The sequence below is a fragment of the Zonotrichia leucophrys genome, chromosome 26 (assembly GCF_028769735.1).
Source record: "Zonotrichia leucophrys gambelii isolate GWCS_2022_RI chromosome 26, RI_Zleu_2.0, whole genome shotgun sequence".
NCBI lineage: Eukaryota > Metazoa > Chordata > Aves > Passeriformes > Passerellidae > Zonotrichia > Zonotrichia leucophrys.
In genome coordinates this window covers 4,581,098-4,598,251 of record NC_088195.1, presented here as the reverse complement: position 1 = coordinate 4,598,251, position 17,154 = coordinate 4,581,098, and the positions used below count along the sequence as shown (strand labels likewise).

At 41.8% G+C, this 17,154-nt stretch overlaps 1 protein-coding gene across 1 annotated transcript; it reads right to left on the bottom strand.

Moving 5' to 3' along the window:
- Window positions 1-1,029: 1,029 nt before the first annotated feature.
- Window positions 1,030-9,989, bottom strand: LOC135458092 (bile acid receptor-like). The gene is made up of 9 exons (XM_064733020.1): window positions 9,491-9,989; window positions 7,565-7,705; window positions 5,916-6,055; window positions 5,719-5,823; window positions 5,530-5,629; window positions 4,337-4,465; window positions 3,958-4,077; window positions 2,725-2,838; window positions 1,030-2,585 (listed from the first exon to the last, which is right to left on the bottom strand). Exons 1-9 carry the CDS (start codon window positions 9,930-9,932, stop codon window positions 2,356-2,358), a joined length of 1,521 nt encoding a protein of 506 aa, XP_064589090.1. The 5' UTR covers window positions 9,933-9,989; the 3' UTR covers window positions 1,030-2,355.
- Between the last annotated feature and the right edge of the window lie 7,165 nt (window positions 9,990-17,154).

The following is a 17,154-nucleotide window of genomic DNA, read 5'->3' as shown; positions in this document are numbered from 1 at the left end:
TAAGAAAAATAGGATGTTTACTAAAAAATGCTACTAAAATGTAATTATTACATATATTTACAGATTTTTAACAAAGATCAAATGTACTTGTATTATATTCTAGAAATACTTTTAGTATAAATTGCTTAAGATATTGAAAATCAGGTTCTGAAAAGTAAATTTCCTCAGTGGAACCTGACTGTAAGTGTGCAAAACTCAAGTAATGCTTTTTCCTCTTGTAATCTTCAAAAGTTCTCCTCGAAGTGATTCAGCTGCAAACAGGAAACAGAGAATTATTATTCCCCTTTGCCTTCTTATTTAGCCTTGAAATATCCACTGAATAATACTTGAGGAGCTGTTTGTGACCAAATTAAGAGGCCCTGAGAATTTAGATAAGCAGAGTTGATGCATAGCTGATTTCTTTATCTGCTTCAGAGCAAAGTTTTACTTCCTGTGAAATCATATCTGAACTATGAAGTGATTTTGATCAACGTATTTTTAAAAAACCTAAAAGTGAAACTCTATTTAACATTTACAGCTACTAAACTGTTTGATTGCTCATGAATATTAAAACTCGACAATATTCAAAAATGTTAAAGAATGAGCAAGGTAAAATTTATTTTAGTTTTACCTGAATCACTGTTTTTGCCACAGTACAGGGACTGAATGGCAAATTAAAATCATCATCTGGGCATTTGTTAAAACTCTGCACAAACTTAAGAGTTAGTTTCCTATGGGTAGATTTGTAAAGGATTATAAAATCCAGAAGAAAAAAAAATTACAGCTGATGTGAAAATATGATTTTTAATTAATAAATCAACTGCCTGCAATTTTTGAAATTGCCAATATTGGTAATGGCTTTGGAACTCACTTGCTTCATACTTCACAGTGGCTTTTCAAAGCACTGGTGTTTTGTAGTTTGCTTTATAGGCTGAGGCCAGAGTGGAATGTTTTGATGAGGAGAATTCATCAGCTGCTGCCTATCTGAGCACAGGTGCATGATAAAGGAGTCACGAAGCAAAATAATTTCTTTAAAGTCCAGTAGTTGATATTTATTTTTTTCTTTACTCCCATGGGTAGTTTTAAACACCACATCTGATTATGTTTTAGCATGAAAATGCCATTTTACAAGGTTTTCAAGTCACAAAAAAATAGGATAAATAGTGTAACTCATCTCCTGTCAGAATATCACGTTTGAATCTAAACATATTCTGTAAGGAACCTCAACATGAAACAATAATTTGTTCAATTCTCAGTGTGGTGACAGAACATTTCCACTGCACATTTGGTCTGGTGTAAGCAGGACTTCAAAGCCAGTGCAAGCATCCAAGTGGGGCACTGCTCACTGCTGAATCACCCACATCAAACGTGGATTTATCATCGGTGATGTGCAGCTACAACACAGAGCAGATGATCGAGAAGATGATTTCCTTCAGTCTTGATAGAGAATAACGGCAGAAGTCTTTGAAATTGAAGTCAAAGATGTTCCTTCCAGCACCAGTCTTGGCAGTCTGCAGAGAAATGACTCCAGCGAATTTCACAGACAGAACCATGGGTTGGGTTGGGAGGGACCTTGAAGCTCATCCAGTGCCACCTCTGCCATGGGCAGGGACACTTTCCATCATCCCAGATTGCTCCAAGTCTGGTCCAACCTGGCCTTGAACATTCCCAGGACAGGCTGGGATGAGTGTGCTCAGGTCAGGACTCTGCCCGGGGCTCCCAGCAGTGTCCCCATGTCCCTGTCAGTGTCCCCTGCCCGCTGCAGCCAGGCCAGGGCCGGCTGGTGGCACCACTGATCCAACACAGCCCCACGGCCCAAGGGGTCACCGGGCTTTGGGTGTGGGCCCTGCCCGGTGCTCAGGGACTGCCACACGAGTGGTTTGAACGGGCTTTCCTCGGTGGGCCTGGAGAAAAGCGGTGACACCAACACTTGATACCGGCACTGACATCACCACTGGCACCAATACCAACACTGGTACCAATACTGACACTGACACAAGCAGCGACAACCAGCACTGGCACTGACATCACCACCAGCACTGAGCATGGCACCCAAACCGATACCAGCACCAGCACCGGCACGGGTACCGACATCAATGCTTGTACCGACAGTGACATTGCCGCCACCACCTACACCGGCACTGACATTAACATCAGCACTGACACCGGCACTGAGCGTGGCACCCAAACCGATGCCAGCACCGGCACTGGTACCAACACTTCTACCAACAGCGACATCGCCACCGGCACCGACACCAGCAGCGAGCCCGGCACCGGCGCCTCACGGCGGCCGCTGAGGGAGGGCGAAAAGGGCGGGAAGCGCCGGCGCGCGGCCCAGGCGGGAAGGGGCGCGCGGGCCGGCGGCGTTGGCGCCCCCTAGTGGAGGTCCCAGAGGTCGCGCAGCGGCGCGGCCAGGCGCGGGTCCCGCGCGCGCAGCGCCCCCGCGTGGGCGTGGCGGAGCGAGCGCAGCTCCGTGAGGCGCCCCAGCAGCCGCGCGAAGCGCTGCGGGTCCCGCGGGTGCTGCAGCTTCGAGTGCTTGTACAGGATCCCCAGCAGCGGCTCCTGCAGCTCCTCCACGTGGCGCTTGTCCCTCAGCAGCGGGCGGTCTGCGGGAGAGAGCCGTGAGCGGGATGCTCCGGGCGCCGCCGCCCCTCAGGGTCCGGTCGGCGCCGCCGCCCCTGAGGGGACGAACGGGAGCTCCCCCGGGGCAAGTGACAGCTCGTTGTTGTCACCGTCCCAGCTTACCTGAAAAGAACACTGTTGTTGCTACGAGCAGAGCGTATTCGGTCTCGGTCACTTTGAGTTCCCCCATGGTTCTGTAGAAGTAGAATAGGGCGGTGATGAACTCCTCAGTTATGCCTTGAAAATGGAAAAAAACCCAACAATTTTTGGTTAAAAAAAAACCAACCAACCAAACAAAAAAATAATCCCCACCAAAAACAAACAAACAAACCCAATCAAAAAACCAAACAAAAACAAAACAAAATAAACCAAACCAAAACCCCCCAACAAAGGTGCAGAATAATGAGGATGTTATTTCAGTGCAGGAATAGTTACAAATCTTTGCCTGAAGGGTGCGAGGTGACCCTGGATCACTGTGTCCGGCTCTGGGTTCCCCAGGACATGAGACATGGAGCTCCTGGAGCAGGTCCCACCAAGGCTGTGGAACTCGTGAGGGGACTGGGACATCTCCCTTATGAGGAAATGATGAATGGTTGGACTCTGTGATTTTAGAGGTCTTTTCCAAGCTAAGTGATTCCATGATTCTGTGGAAGGCTGAGGGAGCTGGGGTTGCTCAGCCTCAAGAGGAGCCCCAGCTGAGAGGGGCCCTCAGGCCTGGATGTCCCTGTCTGCAAGGAGAGCAATGGCACCAGAGGAACGGGCAGGAACTGATGCTCAGGAAGTTCCACCTGAACATGAGGAAAACTACTTTCCTTTGAGGGAACAGATTGCCCAGAGAGAGTGTGGAGTTTCCCTAACTGGAGATATTCCTGACCCATGTGGAGATGAGCTGGTGCCATGTGCTCTGGGATGACCCTGCTGGACCAGGCAGGTGGCACCAGGTGACTGTGATCCCTTCCAACCTCACCTGTTCCATGATTCTGTGAATCTTTTAAGGCTTGGGGCTGTTCTATTGCATGAAATAGTGAACTAATTTTGTGAAAACAATGTTAATTGCTAAAATAATAACAAAAGTTTTATGGTAGTGTATATTTATTTGAATGTGTATATTACCCAAGGAGTATAAGCACGTATGAAGACACCCCTTCCTGCCATGAGGATGTAATGCCAGTGTGTAATATCTGAGGAGGTAATGCCAGAGCAGCTCAAGGGAGAGGAGAAGGAAAGAGAGAAGAGAGGAAGAAGAGAGGCACGGAGATGGAACAGTGACCATAGGGATAGTGTAGCTCAGTGTAAGAAAAGTAGGGCCAGTAAAGCAAAAAATTCTCAGTGTTTAGATCCTGAGACCTCCATTACCTGTGGTAGTAGTAGAAGTTGGCCTCTCTTTATTATGACACATTTCCATGGAATAAATATTGCTTTTATCAAGGCTTTGAACATGACAACATGTCCCGTGATCAGAAAGTCTTACATGACCTGGAACAAGGCAGATGACAGTTCCCAGTCAAGCTTAAAGCAATCTTAAATATTTGTCTGTATCATTGCTGAAAATGTGTAAATTTTCCCCAGACCCACAAAGGTATAAAATCCTTTTTGGCATCTGGATCCAAGTTCTTTGGTTGCATTTTATTGGTCAAGGTCTCTTGTGTTAAATTTGACACAATGTATAATAGGTAATTAATACAGCTGACATAATCCACTCACCCCACAATGATGCAAAGTATTTCAGACCTACTTTCACTGGTTGATGGCTGGCACTCGCTCCTTCTTTGGTTGTAGATTTGGGCTGATCTCAAGAACATTGCCTCCACTGTGGATCCTTTCAGCAGAGCAATCTGGTCCTCACTGGCTAAACTCTCAAACCCTGCAGAGAAAGGTGCATGTTCAGAATCAGGGAAGGCTGGGGCTGCATTTAAGCCCTCAACATGATGTGAAAAAAAATATTTTTTTAAAATAAATATCTTTACTGGAAAGGAGGAGCCACAGTTTAATGATGCATGTGCTGAAGACTTGGGATCTTTCTTGCTAGTTTGCAGGTTAGACAATTTAAAAAAAAAAAGAGGGGGAGTTTTCAGTGTTAAAAAATTCACAGGAAGATACAAGTAAAAAATTTGGGACTGGTTATCCAAACATTCTTCCTAATACCCGATAAATATAGGCCTAACACCTGATAAATTTGCTGCATTGTTTAGTGACTGTGGATACTCCATTAATTGTTACATTATTTTCTTTTTAGAAATCGTGTTCATCTTTTGACAAGCTCATTGTCTGGACTTGTAATTCAAGAGCAAAGGAACTTTGGTGATTTTTTTCTTAAACCTGATCAAAGCAGGATATGTTACACAAGCAAACAGACAGCTCACCCCTTCCTTCAGCTCTGCCCCACAGAGATGCTGAATTACATCAAAAACCTGCTTTAGATATGGTGATTGACCTTTGTCAGTGAGTTTTACAGAGAAAAGTTATCACCCTCCCTGTCAAAGTTATTTTGTCAACTTTACACTGAAATGGAGTGAATTTAATTGCATGTTCCCTTGTTCTTTATGAAAGGAAAATATGAATAAGAACACCTGGTTAGTCCCTTCAGTGCTGCCTTTTCCTTTGAAGGAACATCTGGTTTTTCCTGTGGTGATTATGATAAATTGTAGACTCAACTGGATTTCAGAGAATGTGGTGAGATAGTAATTCCCTCAAGGTGGTATTTTGAGGTCCATGTACTTCCAGAAAATGTCTCTACTCCATGTCAGAAATGGAGAAGAAATCTAATAATAGCAAAGTTTTGAACTGAAAGTTTCTAGGTTGTCCTCATGACACATGAGAAGTACAAATAATCAGTTTAAAGCCTTTTCTTACAGCCTGTATTTTTCTCTGGTTCATGCCACCAGTTTGATTTGGTTCCTCTAATGTTCCCCAAAGGAAGGAACTCACCTGGGAGTCTTTTTGTGAAATCCACCAACACCTGGACATGGACAACAGCTGTCTCAGACAGGTGGAGGAAACTTTCCTCAGGGCTTGCAGTTTCCTGTAGCTGCAGAAAGAGCATTTGAACATTGGATATAGCCAAAATACACAACAGCAGTGACTCAGCAATGCAGGCTGGGGGTGCTGGATACCTACAAACTTCTTGGCTTCCTCAAGGGGAATTGTGTATTTTTGGTGAGCTGCTACAATGTGGTCAAGAAGCTGATGTTCTCCTGGAGTAAGTTCCATCTTTTCTGATATCTGCTAAAACAATAAACCAATCAAATCACAACGATTTGGAGTAAGAATAAGTGATAAAAAGAGATAATATTTTAAATAGAAAAATATCCCACTTTTCCAGATCTTGTTGTAGATGATACTTGCTTACTATTCAGTCCCTCATCTTCCAGCTTTATGTTGCAAAGGAAACTGCTCTTCTGCTTGAAATTCTTCCTGAGTCGCTTTGACTTGCACTGGACTTCAGTCAGCAAACCTGTGAGGTGTGAAGTGGCCATCAATGCTTGCATTTTAATTAATTACAGTCTGAGGTCATCACTTTCATTAGAGATAACTCAGTCTTGCATCCCAGAAGCTGTCACCTATAATGAACAATGTTCCTAGAGAATGTGGCCCTGTTACTTCTCAGGTGAGCTGATGTTCAGTGGCCACCTGAGGGTCTGCAGGCATCCTTGTCCTTGTGGCTCTGTGACACACAGGCATCCGAATTTTTACCAAAGCCCATCATGCCATTTTTATTTAATTTTTTTCCCTCAAACCCTAAAGCTCCTCTGATCTGCTCACTGCTGTCCTGTTAAGACTGGGGATATTTAGCTTATCTTTCTAGTACCTTTTTTTTTCTCTTGTACTGTCTTTGAACAACAGTTCTCTTAAGGTGAGGGGATACTTCCCAAGCATTGCTGGCTTCTGCACACCAAGATGCCACCATCCTCAAAATTAATTTTCACAAAATTACAAAGTTGGAACAGACCTTCAAGATCATTGAGTCCAACCTGTTCCCTAACACTACAACTCAACCCTGGCCCCCAGTGCCACATCCAGGCTTTGTTAAACACCCCCAGGGATGGTGACTCCACCACCTCCCCGGGCAGAACATTCCAGAACTTTATCACTCTTTGCGTGGAAAACTTTTTCCTAATACCCAACCTGTCACAGATATATTTTATGAAAAATACTCATGCTAGGATTTTTTCTCCTGAGAGGCTGAGAGACCTCAGAAATGAAATGTAGCCAATGGTTATCTGCTGCTGTGGAATGCAACAGGTGCATCTGGGATTGGTCTCATGTGGTTGTTTTTAATTAATGGCCAATCACAGCCCAGCTGTCTCAGACTCTCTGGTCAGTCACAAGATTTTGTTATCATTCCTTTTAATTCCTTGCAAGCCTTCTGATGAAATCCTTTTTTCTATTCTTTTAGTATGGTTTTAATATATTGTTTTCGTATAGTATAATAGAATATAATACATAATGTATAGCATAACAAATATGGTATAGTATAATATAGTATAATATAGTATAATATAGTATAATATAGTATAATATAGTATAATATAGTATAATATAGTATAATATAGTATAATATAGTATAATATAGTATAATATAGTATAATATAGTATAATATAGTAATCAACCTGCTGAAACATGGAGTCAAGATTCTCATCTCCTCCCTCGTCCTGGGACCCCTGCAAACACCATCACACCAAAATATATTCCCTTGGTGCAGCTTGAGGCTGTGTCCTCTGGTTCTGTCAGTTCCTGAAGAAAGAGCCCAACCCCACCTGAGCACAGGCACCTTTCAAGAGCTGTAGAGAGTGACAAGGTCACCCCTGAGTCTCCTTTTCTCCAGTCTAAACAACCCCAGCTTTTTCAACATTTTCCTACAGCCAAACAAAGCTTAGACCAGCACCACTGGGAAGAGATTGACTTTGGAGAAGGTTTTATCTGCAGTGATTAGTCAAGAATCCATCAGGAAGGAGCACTCACACTCTGCCAGCATTCCCACAGCTCTGCACTTCTTGAGGCGGCACTCCTGGCACTTCCTCCTCATGTACATGTCCATCTCGCAGTGCCCCCCGCTCTTGCAGCGGTACACCGCCTTCTTGGTGATGCTGCGCCGGAAGAAGCCTGCAACGAGCACCAGCTTGTGACAAACACGCTTACTTTCTTGGGAAAATGTAAAAAGATTAACAAAGGACAATAGGAGACAAGGATCATAGGCCAGGTGCATCTTGGCACTCATTTAAGACAACGCTGTTACTTGTGGGGATACCCCTTAAAGACCTTTTCCCTTACATCAGCCTGTTGCATATTTATAGACTCTTATGTATATCTATAAACTAGTTTCCATTTTTCAGGGAGTATTTTACAAGGCTTCTCTTTGGGTCTGCTTTTTTTAGAACATGTGTGGTTTTTGGCCGTCGTTTTAACTCTTTATCACATCCAGTTTGGGTCTTGGTCCACAGTGTCCTCAGATGGTGAGTGCTGACAGTTGGCAGATCTGTAAGGTGTCTTTATCTTATGTTCATTGGATGTTATCTTATTCAAGCAGGTATTTTAACACACGTATATAGCTGTTATAATATATATAGTATAAGCTATGTAATATATATAGCATAAGCTATTATAATATAGATTATATTAGCTATATCATCTAGATAGTATAAGCTATATAATATAGATATAAGCTATTATAATATATATAGTATACGCTACTATAATATAGCTTATATTAGCTATATAATATATATAGCATAAGCTATATCATATAGATAGTGTAAGCTATATCATATAGATAGTATAAGCTATTATAATATAGCTTATATTAGCTATATAATATATATAGTATAAGCTATTATAATGTATATAGTATAAGCTATTATAATATAGCTTATATTGGCTATATAATATAGATAGTATAAGCTATATAATATATATAGTATTAGCTATTATAATATAGCTTATATCAGCTATTTCACTACTATGTCCAAGCTTAATTAACAACAGAAATAAACACTTTGTAGCAAAGTTACTTTAGCATCACACATATAAAATCCATTGTAATATTTGTGAAAAGCCAATTTTATAATATGTATCTATAACAAGGTGATGGCTGGAGCAATCAAAGGAGCTTTATCTCATAAGGATTTAAAAGTGTCCTCCGGGTTTGAATGGTTGGGTTTTCTAAATGGAAAAGTTGCCTTGATTTTAAATCTGCTTTTTAAAAACATAGTTATGTCTGGTTCTTTCTGACTGATATTAATTGACATTTTCCATACATGGAATCATAGAATATGCTGATTTGGAAGGGACCCACGAAGATCACCAAGTCCATCCCCTGGCACTGCACAGACACCCCAAATCCCAGCCTGTGCATCACTGAGAGCAGTGTTCAAATGCTGCTGGAGCTCTGGCAGCCTCAGGGTTGTGCCCATTCCCTGGGCAGCCTGGGCAGTGCCCAGCACCCTCTGAAGGAAGAATTTTTCCCTGATAATCCACCCCTGACACAGCTCCAGCCCTTCCCTCAGGTCCTGTGCCTGCTCACAGGGAGCACAGATCAGAGCTGCCCCTCAGCTCCCATACCAACAAGTTAAAATGTGATTACCAAATAATTACTACTTGCTTTTATTCAATTATAGTAATAAGTGAAATTAATAACACTGAAACAAATCTCTAAGAAGTGTTCATGAGAAAAGCAGCACGTGCTTACACTAACGCTATACTAATGATTCATCAATGCAAACAGGAGATGCTTACAGTGCTTGTATTAAATATAGACTGAAAATATTTCTTCAAAGACTGTTATAAAAACGTGAATTTGGAGTGATGTTGTTAGGTAGGGGGTTCATTAGATAAATGAAAAGCCCCTGTGGTAACACCAGCTCAAATCTGAGGCCCCGCGTCCCCGCTCACCTTTGCAGCCCTCGCAGGTCAGCGCGTTGTAGTGATAGCCCGAGGCCTTGTCCCCGCACACCACGCACAGCTCCTCCTGCCCCTTCAGCCTCACCGCCGCGTTCAACCGCGGCCTCTTGAGCGCCTGGAACGCCCCGTCCTCCCCGTGGGGAGCCGGGAAGGGGCCCTTGCTGAGCTCGCAGCTGCTGCCCACGCAGGGCCCGTCGCCGTAGGGCGGCTCCAGGCTGTAGGGCCCGTACGGGGCCGGGCCGGGCTGCGGCTGCAGCGCTGGCACCGGCACCGCCGAGTACTGGCAGTACGGGCCCGCCTGGAAATCCGCGTCCTGCAGCGGGTAGTTGATGTGCTCCGGTAAAACATCTGTGCCGGGGAAATGGAAAGTGCAGTGAACACCTGGAGAATATCTCAACAGCGGCTGCTCCAAAGTTTGAAAATGTGTAGCCATGATATTTTCTGAAAAATCCTTTCCTTAGGATTTTTCCTCCTGAAAAGCTGGGAGGCCTCAGGAACGAAATGTAACCAATGGTTATCTGCTGCTGTGGGATGCAACAGGTGCATCTGTGATTGGTCTCATGTGGTTGTTTGTAATTAATGGCCAATCACAGTCAGCTGGCAGACAGAGAGCCGAAGCCACAAACCTTTGTTATCATTCTTTCTTATTTTATTCTCAGCTAGCCTTCTGATGAAATCCTTTCTTTTATTCTTTTAGTATAGTTTTAATATAATACATATCATAAAATAATAAATCAAGGCTTCTGAAACATGGAGTCAGATCCTCATCTCTTCCCTCATCCTAAGACCCCTGCAAACACTGTCACAAAAATGTTTTATAGATTTAGTAGCATAAGTATTGGAGGAACACATTTTCAGAGGGACAATCTGACACATTCTGTTTAAATTTAAAAATAGCTCAATAACAGTTTGGGCAATATCATGTGGATTAGTGTTAGTAGATAATTGGATATCACCAACTGTGATGGCACAGCTGCCTTCAGATCTTACACTTGTTTTTATTACTTGTCCACACTACAGTCAAATATGTTCCACAAGTGAATTTCTTAATGAATAAAGTGTTTGTTACTGATACCTATCTCAGGCATCATTTTGAAAATGTTGCACAAGGGTCTGACAAAAATTGTGTAGAAATCAGAGAGTACTAAAAATTACTGTGACAGGGGTCTTAAAGTTGAACTTCAGAGGAGTAAAAGGCAAAGACTTGTTTTATTTAGTATTTTCTCACACGTCTTTACAGTTATGAGATTTTAGTTTAGTAAAATGTAGGTACAGAATTACAAAGAGAGTTTCTTCCTGCCTTTCTGTCTGTTGAGTTTCAATTTTATCCAGCCTCCCTTAAATACACACATCTATACCAAAGAAAGCCTGTGCAACATGCATCATGTTTCAGTCTTCCTTTGGGATTATTAAAATCTCTATAAAAACAAATAAGGAAGATTTCTTAAAACAGATTTTTTCCTTTAAGTGGGCTTTGGGTCCTGCCTTTAGTCTTCCAGAATCAAATTAGTTATTGCAATTATAGTTCCATAAGATATAGAACAGAGGTTATCTGTTGATAATATATCTGGAATACTGTAATAAAACCTGTGTCTTCTCCATGCAGGTCAAAGGGAGACAGCACTGGGGATGTTTCAGAATAATCCCATCGTGCTTAAAAATCTGTATGAGCACACAGTAATAGATTTCCATACACTTTCAGTAGGAGCTTAGTAAGAGCTTTCAAGTGCATTAAAGATAAATTAAAATGAATTAAACAAAAAATCATTCCCCCAGGAGTTCATTTTGCTGCATTTCCAGAGTACAGAACTTGCTTTGCTCACCGTAGTACTGGAGGGGCTCGGGCAGGCCGTACCCGTCAGGGACGGTGACAAAGGTGTTGGCCATGCTCTGCTCCCAGCTGCACTGCTTCATCCACTCTGCTCCGGGACCAGCCTTCAAACAGCAACCTGGGCAAAGGGGAAAGGAAGAGAAACAACCCATGAGAAGGAATTGCTGGGTAGGGTAGACACAGAGCCAGAAAACTCCAGAATATGGCAGAGTTTTCAGGCCATAAGAAAATCAGATGTCTGTGTGAAGTCACATAACACCCTCAAGGAGATTACAAAATGTTTGAGTGTCCTGATATTACAAACTCAGGGTAAAATTCTTTCCTAAGTTTCCAAGTTATAGTTAGAAATGTTTTATTCTGAGTTTTACACAAAACCATGTGGGGGAATTGGACTGGTAAATTCTCTAATTCAGAGAAGGTTAAAAGGAACTTAACGGAGAGAATAAACTTGCTTTGGGCATGCATTGGAGCATTTGCTCTGGTGTATATGTGGGGCTGTCCTGTTTATGCACAAAGATGGGCTTTTAATGAGTTTATTTAATTCATGTTTTATCAGAGGTGAAGTAAGGGAAATAGCATGGAAAGGCCAGCATGGAATGTCTGTTCTTCATCATGTAAGTGCTCATTTATGCAGTAAAACTCAACTTTGCCTTGCTTAAGCACTGCCTTAACTACATTTCCTGAGTTCCTTTTACAGTGCAAAGTTTTCAGTGAAGACCAAAATATTGATTTATATAGGATATAGTAAACAGAGGCCAGATGTGCTGCCTCTAAAGAGGTTTCCACTGCCCCTTGGTCGCTGAAGGAGCCTGAGCTCCTGGCTGGATTCACCAACATTCCCAAAAACAAAGTGCACTGAGAGCTCACAGTGACATGGTGAGAAGAGCTGCTGTGCTTGGAGTCCAACACTTACCTCACTTTTCAGTAATTTGACTTATAAATTCAAATTTAGCGGAGTTCTGAAAATGTGTGCTTTAAAAACTCTCAAAAGAGTTTTAGGGGGAAAAAGAAAAGTCTGTATGGACAGTGGCATGAGCTGAGTTTGAGGTTTCACACCTACAGCAAACCTGTGGTGTTGCTTTGAATTGAGAGCTAACAGAGCAGCCATTAGAGGAGGAAACAGGAATATTTTCCTTGTCCCCTTGTCCCTCTGCATGAGTGGGATGTGGGCACAGTTAAAGCTTTGCTGAGCCTGATGCCCACTGAGCAAGGGCTGTAAGGGACAATTTGCCCATGAACCACTCACAGCTTTCCCTGAGCAGACAGGAAGGATAAAAAAGATGAAAAAGGCACAGAAGGATTTGGAAAATACAGCAAATCCTACTCCTTCAACAGGATTCTCTGCAGAATTTACAGCAAGTTTGGTTTAAAGACCCTCCCTGAAGGAAGGGGTTTGTGCTATACCTGTGCCTTGCTGGGGCTGAGACAATGAATGAATCACCCCAGGGAATCTGAAATCCTCACTGGTGAAACACACACACATCCCTTCCCCCAGGGTGCACAGAGATCCAGGGCTGACCACTTTCACTTCGTGCTGTCAGCAGAAGGTGAAAGGATGCAGTGAGGCCGGAATGCTGGGGGTTTGTTATCTCTGCTAGTAAATATTTGTTTGAGAGCAAAATAAGTCACTGAATCATGAGGCCTTATCAGTTAGATCAATTTGGCCTGGGCAAAGTCTACATTTTTTTCCCAAAAATGTGTGTTTGCTGAAGAAATGCGTTTCTGAATTCCAGTGGTTTCTTTAAATAAAAGTCATAATTGAATAGTAGGTAAAAAATTACACTGATCCAGTCTAATAAAAGCAGTATATTGGGAGGATGAATTACCAAATGTAAGGTGGTAGATGGCTTAAACATTCTAAAACTTGGAAGCAGATTTTCCTTAGGCAAAGTTTCCTCAGCTTAGTTATTGTATGAGAAAGGATTCAGCCCTTCTTACTGATTTTTATGGCTAATAACAGTAACCAGTTGCACCTCCAAAATTTCCAGCTTAGACTAAGACTTTGTAAGCTGAAATCTTAAATTAAGAGAATTAAGAGGATGTTAGAACAGTGGCAATAGTAAAGCCAATTGTTGTTTGAGGAATGCTCTACTGTCTTAGAATGAGACGTGCATAAACATAAAGAGTTTCATTTTCTGACATTTGAGAATTTAGCGTTGACAAGCTTGTTCTGATCAAACAAAGCATTGGGATTTTAAAGCAAAAAAGGAGAAAAAAAAGAGAAGAGAATAAGATATATAAGGAAGGAACTTCATTTCCTAGACCAGACAAATTGTGATTATTTATGAGTGACTGTGAGAGTTGTTTTTTGCTTCCCCCTGGTGAGTGAGGCAGCAGTCCTGGGATTCCATGATCCATGTGCTGCTCTCCCCAAGCTCTGTGGCCATCCCAAACCCCTCACACCTCACGGGACACTTCCCCAAACCACACAGACACATTGATTTATCCAGACAAGGGAATTCTGCACGTGCCCAGCACGGTGAAGCTCCTGACACAAGGTCCCAGACATGCCCAGGTGTAATGTCCAAAACAGTAACTGCAACAAAGCTGAAGTAAGGATGGAGCAGTGGGTTTGGATGCTTGGGGCAGGTGAAGCCATGCCATTCCCAAAACAAAATGGTTTGTGCCCCTTTTTTCTGTGTATTCCCAATGTAACCCCATGTTTGTGCATGAGCGCTTTAAAAGGAAGGAAAAATCTAAATACATTCCCAGAGAGGATGCATAAAGTTCTTTAGACTAAAAAGTGGGAACAAAAGATGAATTTTAAAATCATTTATTTTGTAGCATCCCAAGCAGTAACACACTGGGAGCCTTGAGCAACCCTGAGTGACACAGACTGAGCTGGCAGAAAATGTCACCTATGGAAAGCACACATTGCTCCTGCTTCTCCTTCTGCTGCTGGGCCACATTTTCTCATTTTCACATGAGAAGTCCTGAGCAGGTGAGGGGAATGGTGTTTTTTGGAACAGGTGATCTACACTCAAGGTGGCTTCAGCACGTTTGAAAATGTGCTTTTACAGGCTCAGTTCTGTCAGTGCTCATCCTCTGAACTACAAACGTTCAGGATAAACCAGAACGTGTTGATTCAAGGGCTTGGTTACCCATCCCATGCAGAAATTTAGTTCTTAGTCCCAACTGAAAGACTTGACAATTTATCAAAAATGGGATTCACTAAAGAAAAAAAAAAAAAAAAGCAGCCACTGATTGATAAAAGTAAAGTAGAACCATAAATAGAATGTACATGTCCAGACTAGAATCTGAGCTGTACATCTATTTATTTCAATTTATGGTGAAAGATGTGGGGTTAATCATTTTTATTGCTATAAACCCCCATATCATAAAGCAACATATCATCTGCTTATCAAATTTATTGGGATACAAAACATCCTTCATGGAGCAGGGCTGCAGGGAGCCCTTTCAGGGTCGGCACTGACAGTGCTTGAGCTGCTCTCGTAAATATTTTGATAGTTGAGTCATGGGGAAATTTCTTGTTTACAGGGAATTTTAGGAACTCGAGCTGAAGGTTTTCACCATCTATTTAGCACACCTTGGGGCACCGTAGTGGTCACGTAGAGGAACTCAGAGCACGTTTCAGGCTCGGGTTTAATCACTGCACTTTGCCTGCAGCTGGAAGGCAAAGCTTATATTTTTTTAATTTGTGAAATTTTCAACAGAAAACTAAAAAGAAAAAGTAACTGAGAATAATCAGTGCCAAGTAGGTGTGATGCCAGCTGATCTATTCAATTTCACTCAAGCAATTCAGTAATCACTGTTTAATTACAGAATGATTTTGCAGGGGAAATTGTGGGATCACTCGATTGATCCTGTGTGCAGCTTACACACTTATTAAAGATTTTTCTGTTCCTCCTGGTTTTAATGTGCTAAGAAGCTCCCCAAAGCTGCTCTTTGAAGAAATTCCACTTTTCTTCCTATTAAATGTGTTCCTCCCTGGTTATTATATTCCATATAATAACCATAATAGGAACCTCTTGTATTCTTTTCTATATACACTTATTATATTCCAAATAATAACAATAATAGGAACTTATTGTATTATTTTCTATATATACTTATTATATTCCATATAATAAGAAGAATATTAGGAACTTATTATATTCTTCTCTATATATACTTATTATAACCCATATAATAATAGGAAATTATTATATTCTTTTATATATATACTTATTATATTCCATATAATAACTATTATAGGAACTTACTATATTCTTTTCTACATATACTTATTATATTCCATATAAGAACAATAATAGGAACTTATTATATTCTTTTCTATATATACTTATTATATTCCATATAATAACAATAATAGGAACTTATTATATTCTTTTCTATATATACTTATTATATTCCATATAATAAAAATAATAGGAATGTATTATATTCTTTTCTATATATACTTATTATATTATATATATTATATTCTTTTCTATATATACTTATTATATTCCATATAATAACCACAATAGGAACTGGCTTATTTCACCAATGGACTGCTTTGCAATTATCTTGAAATTTTCCTTTGGAATTGTTATTCCGTGAATAATTATTTCAAAAAGCATATTTTTTTATACATTCTAAAATAAGAGGTTAGAGGTTGTTTGAAACTCACATTTTTCTGGGTACTTTTGGGAATGGAAACAGATAAATGACTTTAAAAGTTGTTTTTCTTCACTCTGTGTCAAATGAAGTATTGTTGGAACAGACCCTTGGCAGCAGAATACCAGATTTAAAAGCGCACGCTTGCTGTTTTCTATTAGTCAGATGTTTAAACAGAAAGAAAAAAGGAGGTAAAAAAGAAAGGAATATTTTCACATGGCAAACTGATGTATGGCTTGAGCGGCAATTTCTCACCGCAGAGCATGCAGAGAAGGGAGTGCAATACTCACGGTGGCTGCAGGGAGCTCCTCTCCAGGCACAGCTCCTCTCCCGGCTCTGCTGCAGCTGGAGCCCACAGGCCTCTGCCTTTCCCTATTTATCAGTTTGTGCGCGCAGCCCGGGCTCCAGACACTCGGCAGAGCCACGCCGCGGCTCCGAGACACCAACTTCCCACACAGCTCCTCTGGGGTCGGAGCAAGGGCAGCTGCAAAGCCACATAAATCACAGCACAACTGGGTCATCAGGGACAGAGGCCATGGGGACCCTCACGTCACCGCTTCCCAGAGTCCTGCCTGCCCAGCGCTCACGTTCTGCTTGCTGGAATTCTAAATTCTCCCATTTTGGTTGCTTCTGAGTTCCTGCCCCACGTTCAGATTCTGCTTTCCTGCTAGAATTCAAAATTCTCCCATTTTGGTTGCTTCTGAGTTCCTGCCCCACGTTCAGATTCTGCTTTCCTGCTAGAATTCAAAATTCTCCCATTTTGGTTGCTTCTGAGTTCCTGCCCAGCACTCACATTCTGCTTTCATGCTAGAATTCAAAATTCTCCCATTTTGGTTGCTTCTGAGTTCCTGCCCCGCGCTCAGATTCTGCTTTCCTGCTAGAATTCAAAATTCTCCCATTTTGGTTGCTTCTGAGAGCCTACCCAGCATTCAGATTCTGCTTTCTTGTTAGAATTCTAAATTCTCCCATTTTGGTTGCTTGTGATTGCCTGCTCAGCACTCATATCCTGCTTTCCTGCTAGAATTCAAAATTCTCCCATTTTGGTTGTTTCTGAGTTCCTGCCCCATGTTCACATTCTGCTTTCTTGCTAGAATTCTAAATTCTCCCATTTTGATGGCTTGTGATTGCCTGCTCAGCACTCATATCTTGCTTTCCTGCTAGAATTCAAAATTCTCCCATTTTGGTTGCTTCTGAGAGCCTGCCC

What these genes read in the sequence shown, in the direction of transcription:
- LOC135458092 (XM_064733020.1), bottom strand. Translation starts at nt 9,932, where the DNA reads ATGGCTACACATTTTCAAACTTTGGAGCAGCCGCTGTTGAGATATTCT. An exon ending in TTGAGGAAGCCAAGAAGTTT is followed by an intron (nt 5,630 to 5,718) that starts GTAGGTATCCAG and finishes CTCTTTCTGCAG; the next exon opens with CTACAGGAAACTGCAAGCCC. An exon ending in TTTCACAAAAAGACTCCCAG is followed by an intron (nt 4,466 to 5,529) that starts GTGAGTTCCTTC and finishes CTTTCTCTGCAG; the next exon opens with GGTTTGAGAGTTTAGCCAGT.